At 59.5% G+C, this 16,216-nt stretch overlaps 2 protein-coding genes across 3 annotated transcripts; both read left to right on the forward strand.

Annotated features, from left to right (window-relative positions):
• Window positions 1-1,652: 1,652 nt before the first annotated feature.
• On the forward strand, window positions 1,653-6,748 carry TSPAN33 (tetraspanin 33). Of its 2 annotated transcripts, none has more exons than XM_058022961.1 (8): window positions 1,653-1,796; window positions 2,814-2,871; window positions 2,979-3,106; window positions 3,215-3,289; window positions 3,384-3,479; window positions 3,709-3,837; window positions 5,190-5,351; window positions 5,910-6,748. In XM_058022961.1, the coding sequence occupies exons 1-8, from the start codon at window positions 1,692-1,694 to the stop codon at window positions 6,009-6,011; spliced, it is 855 nt and encodes a 284-aa protein (XP_057878944.1). In that variant the 5' UTR covers window positions 1,653-1,691; the 3' UTR covers window positions 6,012-6,748. The 2 variants fall into 2 exon arrangements, with proteins under 2 accessions (XP_057878944.1, XP_057878945.1); XM_058022962.1 differs by having other exon boundaries at window positions 1,708-1,762.
• A 2,100-nt stretch (window positions 6,749-8,848) lies between these two features.
• SMO (smoothened, frizzled class receptor) lies at window positions 8,849-15,541 on the forward strand. The gene is made up of 12 exons (XM_058022791.1): window positions 8,849-9,098; window positions 10,668-10,873; window positions 11,388-11,597; window positions 11,703-11,875; window positions 12,028-12,247; window positions 12,336-12,459; window positions 12,539-12,631; window positions 12,830-12,938; window positions 13,098-13,283; window positions 13,567-13,715; window positions 13,800-13,934; window positions 14,133-15,541. The coding sequence occupies exons 1-12, from the start codon at window positions 8,849-8,851 to the stop codon at window positions 14,633-14,635; spliced, it is 2,358 nt and encodes a 785-aa protein (XP_057878774.1). The 3' UTR covers window positions 14,636-15,541.
• Window positions 15,542-16,216: the final 675 nt, after the last annotated feature.

Raw genomic sequence — 16,216 nt, forward strand, 5'->3', positions numbered from 1 at the left:
GGGGTGCTGGGGGCAGAGGGAGGTGTTTGGGGGGCACAAAGGGGGTGCTGGGGGGCACAGGGGGTGTTTGGGGATGCTGGGGGCACAAAGGGGGGTGTTGTGGGATGGGGGCAGCTGGAGACCCCCATGTCCACTGGCGATGGGATTCCGTGTGGGGAGGGGATTTCCAGCTCCCGTGTGGGGATGGGATGGGATGGGATGGGATGGGGTGGGATGGGATGGGATGGGATGGGATGGGATGGGATGGGATGGGGTGGGATGGGATCCATGGGATGGGATCCATGGGATGGGATGGGATGGGGTGGGATGGGGTGGGATGGGATGGGACGGGACGGGACGGGACGGGATGGGATGGGATGGGATCCATGGGATGGGGTGGGATCTCTGGGATGAGATGAGGATGAGGAGGGAATGGGATGGGGATGATGGCAGGGTTGAAGAGAGGGCAGGGATGAGGACAAGGGTGCAGATGGTGACGGGACAAGGATGGGGACAGGGACAGGGATGGGGACAGTGCTGTGTGGGGCCAGGCTTGTCCCGTGTCCCCACTGTCTGTCCCCTCAGTGCGGGGCCCAGCCCAGGAGCCCGCAGCCGTGGCTGCAGGGGAAGAAGGAGAGGTGGCCTTGGGTGACATCAAGAGTGCCAACGCCTGAGGCCACCCCAGCTGGACAGGTCCTCGTGTGACACCAGGGCAGGACATGGCCCCGCCTGCCTCAATGGGGGGGACGGGGGGGGGGCGATGCTCTTGGGTGGGGGTGCAGGATGGGTTTGGGGGAGTTGCACGATGGTTTGGGGTGGGGGGCTCTGCTCAGACCCCCGGGGATGGGCAGGGGACAGCTCAGGGGACCCTCCAGGTGACACCCAAACCCCGGGGTCCCATGGTTGAGGGGGGGGGGGGCAAACCCGGAGACCCCAAATAAAGAGCATTGCTCCAGAGTGGGGGTGACCCCTCCTTCCACCCATCAGGGGGGCTTGTCGGGGGGGGGGGGGGGAATGTTGGGTATGGGGGGACCCTCTTAGGGTTGGAGTGTGGGGTCACAGGGTGTCCCCATTTAGGGACAGGTTGTGGGGTCATGGGGTGTCCCCATTTAGGGAGAGGCTGTGGGGTCCCGGGATGTCCCCATTTAGGGGTGGCTATGGGGTCACAGGGGTGTTCCCATTTGGGCACAGGCTATGGGGTCACAGGGGTGTTCCCATTTGGGCACAGGCTATGGGGGTCACGAGGTGTCCCCATTTAGGGACAGGCTGTGGGGTCTCAGGGTGTCCCCATTTAGGGACAGGCTGTGGGGTCTCGGGGTCCCCATTTAGGGGTGTCTGTGGGGTCATGGGGTGTCCCTGTTTGGGGACAGGCTGTGGGGTCCCGGGATGTCCCCAAGCGCGCTCGTTCCCTCGCGGCCGCTGGGCGGCGCTGTTGGCGGCGGGGCAGGACTGGCCCCGCCCATGGCCCCGCCCACGACTCCGCCCTTTAAACCACGGACAGGTGCTGCAGGGCGGGGCGGGGCCCGCGGGGCTGAGTGACGGGGTGTTTATCCAATGGGAAGGCAGAATAAAGGAGATCCAGCCAATGAGCGGGCGGGAAGGGGAACGGGACCGGGGGCGGGGCTCGGTGGCGCTCGCCGCGGGGCGAAGCGGGGACTGGTCCGGTTCGGCTCCGCTCGGCTCCGTTCGGCTCGGTTCGGCCCCGCTCGGCCATGGCGAAGCGGGCGGCGCTCCCCGCCGGGCCCCTCGGGGACGATTTCTCCTTCGTGAGCCCGGTGGCCAAGTACGTGCTGTTCTTCTTCAACCTGCTCTTCTGGGTGAGTGCGGGGACACCGGGACACCGCGCTCCCGAAGGACGTCCGGACCCGGGGGCTGGCCCCATCCCTGGGACACCGCCATCCCCGGGACCCCTCATCCCTTGGGAACGGCTCCATCCCTGATCCCTATTGCGACTCCCCATCCCTGAGATCCCACCGGGACCCCCAGCCCTTGGCAATGTCTCCATCCCCGAACCCTTTTGGGACCCCCCATCTTCGGGATCCCCAGCCCTTGGGAATATCTCCATCCCTGAACCCTATTAGGACTCCCCCATCCCTGAGATCCCACTGGGACCCCCAGCCCTTGGAATGTCTCCATCCCTGAACCTTTTTGGGATCCCCCATCCCCAGGGACCCCCGGCCCTCTCTCCAGCCCGGGACCTATTCTGGGACCCTGCATTCCCCCAGCCCACCTCCATCCCCAGGATCCCACCGGGATCCCTCTTGTCCCCAGCCCTCCCCAGGGAAATCTCCTGCAGGGAAGCCACAGTTTTCCATGTTTAGGGGCCTTTTTAATGATTTTTTTTAATGTTTTGAGGGATTTTTATGTTTTCGTAAAGTTTTATATTTTGAGTATTATTTTATGTTTCAGGAACTTTTTTTGAAACGTTTTGGAGATTTTTGTACTGCTTGGGAGGTTTGGGGTTTTATTTATGTTTGGGGGTTTTTTTTCTTTATGTTTGGGGCTTTTGTGGGGGCTTTTTGCAGGGTTTTTTGGCGGGTTATTTCCGTGTTTGCAATCATATTTTTGAGGAAGTTCCTCACTTCCCATAAACCACATTGCTGTGTCCAGCCACCCGTAGAGGAACAGCACTGGCTGGCGAGTGACCTCCCGGGAGGTGGGGACAGAGGTGACCTCCCAGTGGGAGGGGACACGGTGGACACCCTGTGACGAGGGGAAACTGAGGCACAGCGGCTGCAGCTCGGGTGCATCCCTGGCTTTGGGGGGCTGCAGGTGGGGCCGTGGGTGTGGCACAGGGGTGGTGACAGCTGAGGGGTCCCCGTGTCCCTCTGCAGATGATCTCCATGGTGATGGTGGCCGTGGGGGTGTACGCCCGGCTGCTGAAGCACGCAGGTGAGCTCGGGGGTTCCCAGCTGGTTCCGAGCCACCCGCACGGCTGGGGTGGCACGTGGGGTCCTGGGGGTGCCGGCAGTGTGGTGACAGCTCGTTCGTGGTGACAGAGGCGGCCATGGCGTGCCTGGCAGTGGACCCTGCCATCCTCCTCATCGTGGTGGGCGTCCTCACCTTCCTCATCACCTTCTGCGGCTGCGTGGGCTCCCTGCGGGAGAACATCTGCCTGCTGCAGGTGGTGAGTCCTGCCAGGGCTGGGGATCCTGCTGGGGACCCTGTGGCATCTCAGCGCTCCCCTCACCGTCACCTTCCTCTTCCCCTCACCGTCACCTTCCTCTTCCCGCAGTTCTCTGTCTGCCTGACCATCATCTTCCTCCTGCAGCTGGCGGCCGGCGCGCTGGGCTTTGTGTTCTCTGATAAGGTACTGATAAGGGAGGGCACTGGGGGTGCTGGGTGGCCCCAGTCCTGTCCTGCTGGGTGACAGCCTCGCTGCTGTCCCTCTGTTTGTCCCCCAGGCCCGCGAGAAGGTCAGCGAGATCATCAACGGGGCCATCGTGCATTACCGGGACGACCTGGACCTGCAGAACCTCATCGATTTCGGGCAGAAGGAGGTGACAGGGGGGCCTGCAGGGTCGGGATGTCCCCATTTCCATGTCAGGCTTTAATCTGTGGGGTAGCACAGGCTGGGGACGTTGGATGGCTCTTCCAAGATGTTCACAGCGGTGTCCTGCCTGTCAGGGGCAGGTTGGGGAGGGCTGGGGGCACAAAGAGCCCTGAGTGTCCTGTCCCCCTGCCTGGGCTGGGGTCCCCTCCCCGCTGAGCCCCGTGTCCTGCCCGCAGTTCAGCTGCTGCGGGGGTGTCTCCTACAAGGACTGGTCCCAGAACATGTACTTCAACTGCACGGCCACCAACCCCAGCCGTGAGCGCTGCTCCGTGCCCTTCTCCTGCTGCCTGCACGATGCTGACCAGGTCTGTGCTGGGGTGGCCTCAGGGGGCCCTGCCCGTGCCTGTCCTCCCTGCCCTGGGGAGGGGACCCTGCCCGTGCCTGTCCTCCCTGCCCCAGGGACTGGGCTGGGCCTGGAGCCACCCTCTGGGTTTGGGTTCCCCATCCCACCCTCTGGGTTTGGGTCCCCCATCCCACCCTCCGGGTTTGGGTTCCGCCATCCCAACCGTTGGGTTTGGGTTCCCTCATCCCACCCTCTGGGTTTGGGTTCCCCCATCCCACACTCTGGGTTTGGGTTCCCCCATCCCAACCGTTGGGTTTGGGTTCCCTCATCCCACCCTCTGGGTTTGGGTTCCCCCATCCCACCCTCTGGGTTTGGGTTCCCCATCCCACCCTCTGGGTTTGGGTTCCCCCATCCCACCCTCTGGGTTTGGGTTCCCCCATCCCACCCTCTGGGTTTGGGTTCCCCCATCCCACCCTCTGGGTTTGGGTTCCCCATCCCACACTCTAGGTTTGGGTTCCCCATCCCACCCTCTGGGTTTGGGTTCCCCCATCCCACCCTCTGGGTTTGGGTTCCCCCATCCCACCCTCTGGGTTTGGGTTCCCCCATCCCACCCTCTGGGTTTGGGTTCCCCCATCCCAACTGTTGGGTTTGGGTTCCCCCATCCCACACTCTGGGTTTGGGTTCCCCATCCCACCCTCTGGGTCTGGGTTCCCCATCCCATCCTCTGGGTTTGGGTTCCCCCATCCCACACTCTGGGTTTGGGTTCCCCATCCCACCCTCTGGGTTTGGGTTCCCCATCCCACCCTCTGGGTTTGGGTTCCCCATCCCACACTCTGGGTTTGGGTTCCCCATCCCACCCTCTGGGTTTGGGTTCCCCATCCCACACTCTGGGTTTGGGTTCCCCATCCTACCCTCTGGGTTTGGGTTCCCCATCCCACACTCTGGGTTTGGGTTCCCCATCCCACACTCTGGTTTTGGGTTCCCCCATCCCACCCTCTGGGTTTGGGTTCCCCATCCCACACTCTGGGTTTGGGTTCCCCATCCCACACTCTGGGTTTGGGTTCCCCATCCCAACCGCTGGGTTTGGGTTCCCCATCCCACCCTCTGGGTTTGGGTTCCCCATCCCAACCGCTGGGTTTGGGGACTCCTGTGTGGAAATGCTGTGGTGAAGTGGGGGAGAATTCTCCCTCTCCAGAGCTGGAATTGGCTCTTTGGGGCCAGGTGGCTCTGGAGGGACAGCGTGGGGACACCAACGAAGGGACACCCCACCAAGGCAGGGGCCAGAGCTCCCGGTCACTGCACAGCTGCCCCCCAAGAGCAGGGAGCCCAGTGTGTTCTGTCCCCAGCCCCTCCGTGCTCTGTCCCCTGTCCCAGGCTGTCATCAACACCATGTGTGGCCACGGGATGCAGGCCAGGAGCTACCTGGAGGCCAGTGCCTTCATCCACACCAACGGCTGCATCGACAAGCTGGTCAACTGGACCCACAGCAACCTCTTCCTGCTGGGGGGCGTCGCCCTGGGGCTGGCCCTGCCCCAGGTATGGGGCTGGGCCACTGTGGGGGACAAGGGGCCACCCCAGAGCTCTGCTTTGTGGGGCTTTTTTGGGGAGCTGCCTTAATGAGGGCTGGTTGTGAGATGGGGGAGTTGGGATGGGATTTGGGGTGGGGGAGTGACACAAATGTCCGGCACAGGGGGCATGGGGTGACATTGCCTGGTGTCGCTCAGAATCTCCCTCTGCCCTTCCTTTTCCTCCCTCTCCCCCATCCCTCTTGCTCTTTCTCTTCCCTCGCTTTTCTCTCCTTCCTCTTCCTCTCCCACTTCCCTCTTCCCCTTCCCTCCCTCTCCCTTTCTCTCGCCTCTTCCTCTTCCCTTTCCCCTTCCTCTCTTATTTCCTTCCCTGTTCCCCTTCCTCTTCCTCTTCCCTTCTCCTTCCCCTTTGCCTTCCCTTTATCTCACTCCCCCTTTCCCTCTCCTCCATGTCCCCTTCCTTCTCTCCCCTCCCTCTCCTGATCTATCCCCCTTTCCTCTCCCCATCCCTCTCCCTTTCCCACTCCCTTCCTCTCTCGTTTCCCTCCCCCGTCCCTCTCCCCTCCAGCTGGTGGGCATCGTCCTGGCGCGGCTCCTCATCAACCAGATCCGCGACCAGATCAAGCTGCAGCTCTACAACCAGCAGCACCGGGCAGACCCCTGGTCCTGAGCCCGCACCCTCCCCGCGGCACGGCGGCGCTCCGGGGCCATTCCCGAGCCCGAGGGGCTCCGCTGGACCACAGGGAATGTAGATCTGCGGTGGCTGCACAGGAGACTCCGTGCCTTTGGCAGCCGGTGCTGGGCTCGGCCTGGAGGTGCTGAGCTGAAGCAGCTGAAGCCGGGGAATCGCTGCCTGTCCGTCTGTCCTGCTGGCGCACAAAGCTTCGCACTGGGATGTGCTTCCCCTCCCTGCGAGTGCTGGAGAAGGACGTCTGTCTGTCTGTCGGTCTGTCTGTGTGTCCGTGCACCGAGCTGCCTTCACCCAGGCCGGGCTGCGGGGCCGGGGATGTCCCCCCCCCGTGTCCGGGTGTCCGTCTCGGTGTCGCTGGCCGCGGGGACAGCTGAGGGGACCGAGGGGTGCCGGGCTGTGCCCGTTCCTTGCCTTTCCCGGACAATAAAGACAGGAGGCCGTACGCGGCGGGCTGTGCCGGGCTGCAGAGGCCGCAGGGGACACGGCGGTGCCTCTGGGGACACAGAGGCCGCGCCAGGCCCTGTGCGGCTGTGAGACCCCAAAACGAGGAGGGAACGCGGCTGAAGGGCCTGGCCCGGCCCCTCGGAGCTGTCGCAAACCGTGGGTGGAGTTTTTGGGGTTGGGTTTTTAGTTTTGGTTTTTTTTTTTTTTTTTTTTTTTCTTTTAATGTTCCCTTCGGCTCGGGCTGGGTGGTCCCTCCCGCGGAGGGAGCCGGGATGCGGCCCAGCGCCCGGCTCTTTGTGTGCGGCCGGGACGTTTCTCTCCCATAAAAAAACCCTTTTTTTGGCTTTTTTCCTCCTCAAAACCCGCCTCATCCCTCCGCCGAAATGGGATTTCTTCCCCCAAAAGCGACTGCTTCTCCGAGCAAGGGCACCTCCCAGCAAAAAAAGTGATTTTTCCATTTTCCCCCCTCCAAAACTCACCTTTTTTCCCCAAAACTTCCCCCTCTGAAGAGCTACTTCTTGCCCAAAAATGCAAGTTTACTCTAAAAAGTAGCTGCTCTCCAAAATACTTTTCCCCCTCAAAATCCCGGTCTTTTCTCCCCAAAATCAACTTTTCTTCCCCCAAAAGGGACTTGTCCCCAAAAACAACTTTTCTTTTGTGCCCCCCCAAACTGATTTTCTCCCCCCAAAAAAGTAACTTACCCCTAAAAAAGGAACTTTCCTCCACAAATTCAAGTTCTCCCCCAAAATTGCCTTTTCTCCCCTAAAATTTATATTTTTTCCCAAAAAGAGTACCCCCAAAAAAGATGTACCTTTTCCCCCCAGAAAAAGTACCTTTTGCTCCCTAAAAAGTAACTTTTCCCTTAAAAAAGTAACTTTTGTTCTCTCAAAAGTGGCTTCTTTTCCCCCAAAGGCAACTTGTCACCTCCAAAAAGTAACTTTTCACTCACAGAGGCCTTTTCACCAGAAGGACATTTTATTTCACAGCAAAAAAAGGGATCTTTTCCTCACAAGAAGGAACTTTCCCCTCACAAAATTGATATTTTCCTCATATAAAGTGATGGTTTTGTCACAAAAGTGACTTTTTCCTTTGAAAATTGGACCTTTTTGTCATAAATGTCAACTTTCCCCTCACAAATAGTGACTTTCCTCACAAAAAGGGACTTTTTCTTCAAAACCAGGAACTTTTCCCTCACTATATGTGACATTTTCCTCACAAGTGAATTTTTTTCTCATGAAAAGGGAACTTTTTCCTGCCAAAAGTGACTTTTTCCTCCCAAAAGGGATATTTCCCTCACAAAAAGTGACTTTTTTCCTCACGCAGGAATTTTTCTGTGCAAAAAGGAACTTTTCCCCTCAGAAAAAGGAATATTTTCCCCATAAAATGAGACTTTTTCTCACAAAAAGCCACTTTTTCCTCACTAAAGGAACTTTTTCCTCACAAAGGCCTTTTGTGAGGAGGAGTTTTTCCTCCCAAAAAAACTTTTCCCTCACTTTTTAGCGACTTTTCCCCTCACTTTTTAGTGACTTTTTACTCACAAAAAGGAACTTTTCCTCACAAAAAGGAACTTTTCCTAACCAAAAGTGACTCTTTCGTCACGAGAGGAACTTTATCCTCACAAAAGGACACTCCTTCCAAAAAAAGCATTTTCCCTCACTTTTTAGCGACTTTTTCCTCATAAAAAGGAACTTTTCCGGAACAAAGTGACTCTTTTGCCACGAGAGGAACTTTTTCCTCACAAGAAACTCTTTCCTCCCCCCAAAAAATCACTTCACCTCACTTTTTAGCAACTTTTTCCTCATAGAAAGAAACTTTTCCTCACAAAAAGGAGCTTTCCCTCAGAAAAGGGAACTTTTCCTCAGAAAAGGAAACTTTTCCCTCACAAAAGGAGACTCTTTCCTTCCAAAAAAAAGCATTTTCCCTCACTTTTTAGCGACTTTTCCCTCATGAAAACGAACTTTTCCTCACAAAAAGGAGCTTTCTCTCAGAAAGGGGAACTTTTCCTCAGAAAAACGAAACTTTTCCTCACCAAAAGTGACTCCTTCCTCACGAGAGGAACTTTTTCCTCACAGAAGGGGACTCTTTCCTCCCCCAGAAAAAAGCCTTTTCCCTCACTTTCCAGCGACTTTTCCCCTCACAAATCGCGTCTCTTACCCTCCGCAGCGCTTCCCCCGCGGTCCCTCCCTCAGCCCGCCCCGGCGGGGGGCGCGGGCCGGGCCGGGCCGCGGGCGGCGGCGGCGGCGGAGGAGGAGGAGCAGCAGCAGCAGCGGGGCCGCTCCGCTCGCTCCCGGCGAGCCCAACAAAGGCGGCGGGGCCATGGCGGGCCCCTCGCCCCGCTGCGAGCCGCCCTAAGCCCGCCGAGCGCCGCCGCGATGTGGCCGGGCCGCGGCGGGCAGCGCTGGGCGCTGGCGCTGGCCCTGGCGCTGGCCCTGGGCGGGCGCTGCCCCGCCGCCCCCAACGCCTCGGCCGGGCCCCCGCGCTGCCGCCGCCCCGCGCCCTGCGAGCGGCTCCGCTTCGGCGCCTGCCTGGGCTCCGCGCTGCCCTACGCCGCCACCTCCACGCTGCTGGCCACCGACTCCGCCTCGCAGGAGGAGGCGCACGGGAAGCTGCTGCTCTGGTCCGGTACGGACGGGACGGCGCCGGGAGCGGGGAGAGTGCGGGAGAGGCCCGGCGTGGGGCTGGAGGGGGATGGGGAGCTGGGAAGGCGGGGAGAGCTTGGATGGGGGGGTTTGCGTCTATTGTGGGGGGGCTGGGGATGGGTAAAGTACAGAAAACTTTGTAGAGGGGGTTTGGGGATGGGAAAAGTGTAGAAAACTTAATAGAGTGGAGCTGTGGATGGGTACGGTATAGAAAAGTGCCTAGCAGGGGGCTGGGGATGGATAGAGTATAGAAAACTTTATAGAGAGGGGCTGGGGATGGGTAAAGTATGGAAAACTTTGTAGAGGAGGTTTGGGGATGGGTACAGTATAAAAAGCTTTATAGAAGGAGTTTGGGAATGGGTACAGTACAGAAAACTTCATAGAGGGGGGCTGGAGATGGGTAGAGTATAGAAAACTTCATAGAGGGGGGCTGGAGATGGGTAGAGTATAGAAAACTTCATAGAGGGGGGCTGGAGATGGGTAGAGTATAGAAAACTTCATAGAGGGGGTTTGAGGATGGGTACAGTATAGAAAAGTGCCTAGCAGGGGCCTGGGCATGGGTACAGTATACAAAACTTTATAGAGGGAGGCTGGGGATGGGCGCAGTACAGAAAACTGTTTCAAAACATTGTAGATGGGCACAGTACAGAGAGCAGCTGTAGATTGGGGTACTGGGGGTGGATATGGGATAGCACAGGCCCAGGGGTGGGTGCAGCATAGAAAACTCCACAGTGGGTACAGGGGATGGGTACAGTATACAGAGGAGCAGTAGGTTGGGTACGGTGTGGAAAACTGATTGAAAAGGGACTGGAGATGGGTACAGTATAGAAAACTGATTGAAAAGGGACTGGAGATGGGTACAGTATAGAAAACTAATTAAAAAGGGATTGGAGATAGGAGCAGCATGGAGGGGAGCAGTATAGTATATATATATATAGCAATATATATATAGGAGCAGAACAAGGTGCAGTGGATGTCTGGGGATGGGCACAGCACAGAAACTGTACAGCACAGGAGTGGAGATCGTGTAATGTGGAGGGGAGCAGGAGACTGGGGTACAGGGAGGGTGTGGTGTACAGGGGGGACAGGATGGAATGGCCTTAGAGATGGGTACAGCAGGAGGCTGGGGATGGGTGCAGTGTAGAAAATGGTTTATCAGGGGCTGGGGGTGAGCACAGTGTGGAGGGGCAGCCCTGGTGATGGGCACGGTGCCCCAGAGGACCCACAGAGGGGTCCCAGTGTTGTGTGGGTGCTGTGGGGACAGCAGGAGAGCCCCACAGAGGGGTCCTGGTGCTGTGGGGGCAGCAGGAGAGCCCCACAGAGGGGTCCTGGTGCAGTGTGGGTGCCGTGGGGACAGCTGGAGGGTCCCACAGAGGGGTCCTGGTGCTGTGGGGACAGCAGGAGAGCCCCGCAGAGGGGTCCTGGTGCAGTGTGGGTGCTGTGGGGACAGCTGGAGGGTCCCACAGAGGGGTCCCAGCGCTGTGTGGGTGCTGTGGGGACGGCAGGAGGTGGCCGTGCCGGGGGTGGTGATGGTGCTGTCCCCTCCCCGCAGGCCTGCGCAATGCCCCGCGCTGCTGGGACGTCATCCAGCCCCTGCTGTGCGCTGTGTACATGCCCAAGTGTGAGGATGGGCAGGTGGAGCTGCCCAGCCAGACCCTGTGCCAGGCCACGCGGGCACCCTGCACCATCGTGGAGCGTGAGCGTGGCTGGCCCGACTTCCTCAAGTGCACCACGGACCGATTCCCCGAGGGCTGCCCGGTACGGCACGGGCACGGGGAATGGGGGGAAAGGCACTCTCTGCAGGAGAGGAGGGCTGGTGTCTCAGCCTGGAGAAGGGAAGGGTCCAGAGAGAGCTCCCAGCACATTCCAGGGGGCTCCAGCAGAGCTGCAGAGGGACTGGGGACAAGGCCTGCAGGGACAGCACACAGGGAATGGCTCCCACTGCCAGAGGGCAGCCATGGGTGGCATCTTGGCAATGAGGAATTCCTGCCTGGGCTGGCATTGCCAGAGCAGCTGGGGCTGCCCCTGATCCCTGCAATGCCCAGGGCCAGGCTGGACACTGGGGCTGGAGCAGCCTGGGACAGTGGGAGCTGTCCCTGCCATGGCAGGGGGGGCACTGGAGGGGCTCTGAGGTCCCTTGCCACCCAACCATTCCAGGATTCCCTGGTGATTCTATGGAACCCAGCTGTCCCCTGCCCTCCACAGGGCATCATGTCCATCTTGGCCATGGGGTTATCTCCTCCTGCTCACGGCCTGGTTTCCCCTGTGGCAGAACGAGGTGCAGAACATCAAGTTCAACAGCTCGGGGCAGTGCGAGGCGCCGCTGGTGAGGACGGACAACCCCAAGAGCTGGTACGAGGACGTGGAGGGCTGCGGCATCCAGTGCCAGAACCCGCTGTTCACCGAGAAGGAGCACCGCGAGATGCACGTCTACATCGCCGCCTTCAGCTCCGTCACCATCTTCTGCACCTTCTTCACCCTGGTGAGAGCCAGGCTCCTTTTGGGCAGCTGTCCCCAAAACAGGATGGGCACCGAGCTGTCCCCAAACAGGATGGGCACCAACTTGTCGCTTTCTCCACCCCTCCAGGCCACGTTTGTCGCTGACTGGAGGAACTCCAATCGCTACCCCGCCGTCATCCTGTTCTACGTCAACGCCTGCTTTTTCGTGGGCAGCATTGGTTGGCTGGCACAGTTCATGGACGGTGCCCGCGACGAGATCGTGTGCCGGGCCGATGGCACCATGCGGCTGGGCGAGCCCACGTAAGCGTCACCTCTGTCCCCAGAGCTGTCCCCAACACCAAGGAGGGCTCTCGGGGTTCGCTGGCCTCCTGGGAGCACAGAGGGTGAGACCCCCGTACTCCTGCGTGTCCCCTCACAGGGGTGGGTGACATTCTTGCCTCACCTCTCCGCAGCTCCAACGAGACACTGTCCTGCGTCATCATCTTTGTCATCGTGTACTACTCACTGATGTCGGGTGTCATCTGGTTTGTCATGCTCACCTACGCCTGGCACACGTCCTTCAAGGCCCTGGGCACCACCTACCAGCCGCTGCTGGGCAAGACCTCCTACTTCCACCTCATCACCTGGTCCATCCCCTTCGTGCTCACCGTGGCCATCCTGGCCGTGGCGCAGGTAACGGGGTGAGCACCATCAGGGGATGGTGTCTCAGGGTGACACCGCAGCCAGCTGACCCTCCTGTCCCTGTCCCTGTCCCTGCCAGGTGGACGGTGACTCTGTCAGTGGCATCTGCTTCGTGGGCTACAAGAACTACCGCTACCGAGCCGGCTTCGTGCTGGCCCCCATCGGGCTCGTGCTCATCGTGGGGGGCTATTTCCTCATCCGGGGTAGGTGTGCCTCTGCTCTGGGAGGGGACAGGGTCACCGTGGGTGTCCCCACACCCTGACCCCCTTGTCCTCCCCACAGGGGTCATGACACTCTTCTCCATCAAGAGCAACCACCCCGGGCTGCTGAGCGAGAAGGCGGCCAGCAAGATCAACGAGACCATGCTGCGCCTGGGTGAGGGCTGCACCCACACTTCCCCAGGGAATCCGGGTGGCAACGGGGACATTTTGTCCCTTGAAGGCACACAGCCCCTTCCTGGGGTGGCAGCAGCGGGGGACAAAGCTGTGGTGGTTGTGGTGGCACAGCCCCAGTGCAGTGTCTTTGTCTCAGTGCCACTGGAGTTTGGCTGGAGTTCATCCCTTTCTCTTCCAGGCATTTTTGGCTTCTTGGCCTTTGGCTTTGTCTTCATCACCTTTGGCTGCCACTTCTATGACTTCTTCAACCAGGCTGAGTGGGAGCGCAGCTTCCGGGAATACGTCCTGTGAGTGGGACAGGGACAGGGTGACTGGGACACGGTGGCACCACAGCGTGGACAGCCCCACGTCCCCCATGAGCGGTGCCACCACATCACCCTGCAGGGCTGTGGGCGCTGTGGGCTGTCCCTGCTCCTTATGGCCACTGTCCCCGTGTGTCCCCACAGGTGTGAGGCCAACGTGACCATCGCCACGCAGACCAACAAGCCCATCCCCGACTGCGAGATCAAGAACCGGCCGAGCCTGCTGGTGGAGAAGATCAACCTCTTCGCCATGTTCGGCACCGGCGTCTCCATGAGCACCTGGGTCTGGACCAAGGCCACCCTGCTCATCTGGAAGCGCACCTGGTGCAGGTGGGACCCCGAGGGTGTCACCCCAGCTCCCTGGAGCCCTTCCTGCCCCATCCAGTGGGATGGTGGAGGACATTCCCAGATCTTTGTCCCTCAGCTCGATGGGTTGTGGGCTCACAGCAGCTCTGGAACGGGGTGGCCTCTCCCATGTGGAGTTTGTGGGACACCTCCATCCCCAAGTCCATTCCCCAGTCCGGTGTCCCCATGTGCAGGAGGGGGAGCTGGGGAGGGTCCCTGTGCCCCCAGCTGTGACAGCTGTGCCCCCCTGTCCCCTCTGTGTCCCCAGGCTGACGGGGCAGAGCGACGACCAGCCCAAGAGGATCAAGAAGAGCAAGATGATCGCCAAGGCCTTCTCCAAGCGCAAGGAGCTGCTGCGCGACCCGGGCCAGGAGCTGTCCTTCAGCATGCACACCGTGTCCCACGACGGCCCCGTGGGTGCGTGCCCGGGGCAGGGGATGTCCCCATCAGCCCCCCAGAGTCCTCAAAGCCCCCCTTGACCAGATCCCCCTGTCCCTACAGCCGGATTGGCGTTCAACATCAACGAGCCATCGGCCGACGTGTCCTCGGCGTGGGCCCAGCATGTCACCAAGATGGTGGCCAGGAGAGGGGCCATCCTGCCCCAGGACATCTCCGTGACACCCGTGGCGACACCTGGCAAGTCCTTGGGGACCTCGTGGGGAGTGTCTGGCACATGAGCTGGGCTGGGGGTGTGCAGGGAGGGTGTACTCAGGTTGATGGAATGTTTGGGATTGATCCCTGTTGGATCAGGTGGGTGGCAGGGGTTGCTGGGGGGGTGGTGGAGGGCACAGGTGGGACGTGGCCACTCACAGCCACCCCACCCACGTCCCCCAGTGCCACCAGAGGAGAGGGCCAACCTGTGGGTGGTGGAGGCCGACGTGTCCCCGGAGCTGCAGAAGCGCAGCGGCCGCAAGAAGAAGCGGAGGAAGAAGAAGAAGGAGGTGACCCCGGACCCCGAGCGCTGCCCGGGGCACCCCGCCGTCCCCAGCTCCGTCCCTCGCCTGCCCCGCCTGCCCGCCCAGCCCTGCCTGGTGGCCTTTGCCCCCGACGTGCTGCCAGCCGTCCAGCCCGACGCCACCTTCCCCGGGGGCGCGTGGGACGGGCGCGGGCGCAGGGCCAACGTGCTGCACGTCATCAGCAACCCCTTCTGCCCCGAGAGCGGCGCCGCCGAGCCCGAGGGCTGGCACCACCAGCGCCACCACGGGCGCGCCCTGTGGCCCCCCCAGGCCGGCCCTCTGGCCCCCAGGACTCAGGGCTGCCGGGCAGGGCTGGCCCCCATCCACTCCCGGACCAACCTGGTGGACGCGGAGCTGCTGGAGCCCGACTCGGACTTCTGATCCCAGAGGGATGTGGGGGCACCAAACCCACCCGACCCCACGGGGATCATCCCAAATGTCCCACCCACCTGAGCACATCCCGTTCCTCCCCTTGGAGGATTTGTCTCCGTGCACTTCCCAGCCTGGAGAGGTTCTGGGATTCCCTCCGGCGTCACCGGGAGAAAGGAGCTGGCAGTGGGACGAGCCCCGGCTCCCACAGGGATTTAGGGACCAGGGGGACACCTGGGGACAGCCTAGATCAGGGTAGATTTGGGGCAGCCCTGCCCCACCCACGGCTAGAGGTACGTAGAGCTCACCCCCACTTGTGCCAATAGCAAATTTTTTAAAATTTCTGATTTTTTTAATGTTTGTATCGTGGTGCCTCTGCTCGGGGTGAGCCCAGTCAGGGGCAGCAGCAGCAGCAGCAGCAGCATCCCTGGTGTGCACCCCTGTTTTGGGTTCACCCCAATCCCTTCCGTGACCCCAAAGTGCCTTCCAGCTCCCCAGAGAGCTGAGCCAGACCCAGATCAGGACTGGTGGGGTGGCAGCACCAGGGAGATGGGACAGGAAGCGCCTTGGGCTGTCTGGGTGCTCCTGAGCAAAAAAATAACCCCAGAAACCTCGGGGTGCCCGAGGTGAATCAGGGTCAGCAACCCCCAGAGCAAAGCTTTTTTTAATTTTTTTTTTTAGGATAAAAGAAATAAAAATCAAGTCACAGCAAAGCCAGCGGAGCCCTGGGGAAGGAGGGCTCCAGTCCCTGCTGGTGTTTGGATTTTCCCTATTTTTATTAAGTCCTGGTAGGCTCCTGGCTTTTTTTTTTTTTTCTTTTTTTTTTTTGCTATCCCAGTGACCTCCACGGGTTAATTTTTGCTGTGTAAAGGAAAAACACTCCTGTATCAGTATTAAATTTACAGATTTTCAATCCCAGTGGCTGCTCTGGGCTCTTTTGGGGAGGGATCCATGTGGGAAAACATTGGGGGGCAGGGGGGGAGTTGTCCTTTCTCTTAAAAACCCTCTTGCTTTAAAGTGTTTCAAATGGCTTTAAAGCACCTTAAAGTGTTTCAAACTGCTTTAAAGCACATTAAAAACTGCTTTAAAGTGCTTTGAGCCCCCTGTTCCACCTGCAGGATGGAGCTCTGAGGGGCTGGAAATGCCCTCGGGGGCCGTGGGGACACTTCTGGTGACAACTGGGCAATTTTGGGGACAAATGGGGCCTTTGCCAGCAGGTGGCATCACGGGCTAAAATATCCCCCAAACCCCCAAAATGTGGGGCTACCCAAATTTTGGGGTGTTCCTGGGTAGGGTCCCACTGAGGCATCTGAAGCTTCCCACGGTGCTGGTGCTTTTTTGGGGGAGAAAAATGCTGCTTTTGGAAAAGAGCCTTTTTTTATTTTGCTTGAAAGCCATGCAGCTGCAGTGTTTGGTTATCCTGCAAACCAGACCCTGAAATTTAGCTGGAATTGGTCAGTGAAAATTGCATTTTTCAGGGTTTGTTATTTTTTTTTGGGCTGACCCTGCTACAGAGTCAAAGCTGGATTGTCCAGGATGAAACAAAATATTTCTCTTTATCTCCCTTTTCTGGGTTTTTTCTTTTTATATATT

This window comes from Melospiza georgiana, chromosome 4 (genome assembly GCF_028018845.1).
Source record: "Melospiza georgiana isolate bMelGeo1 chromosome 4, bMelGeo1.pri, whole genome shotgun sequence".
Classification (NCBI taxonomy): domain Eukaryota; kingdom Metazoa; phylum Chordata; class Aves; order Passeriformes; family Passerellidae; genus Melospiza; species Melospiza georgiana.

Coding starts and splice junctions, on each gene's coding strand:
- TSPAN33 (XM_058022961.1), top strand. CDS start 1,692: ATGGCGAAGCGGGCGGCGCTCCCCGCCGGGCCCCTCGGGGACGATTTC. Junction 2,872..2,978: donor CCGGCTGCTGAAGCACGCAG/GTGAGCTCGGGG, acceptor TCGTGGTGACAG/AGGCGGCCATGGCGTGCCTG. Junction 3,290..3,383: donor GCTTTGTGTTCTCTGATAAG/GTACTGATAAGG, acceptor TTTGTCCCCCAG/GCCCGCGAGAAGGTCAGCGA.
- SMO (XM_058022791.1), top strand. CDS start 8,849: ATGTGGCCGGGCCGCGGCGGGCAGCGCTGGGCGCTGGCGCTGGCCCTG. Junction 10,874..11,387: donor GATTCCCCGAGGGCTGCCCG/GTACGGCACGGG, acceptor CCCCTGTGGCAG/AACGAGGTGCAGAACATCAA. Junction 12,248..12,335: donor CCATCCTGGCCGTGGCGCAG/GTAACGGGGTGA, acceptor TGTCCCTGCCAG/GTGGACGGTGACTCTGTCAG.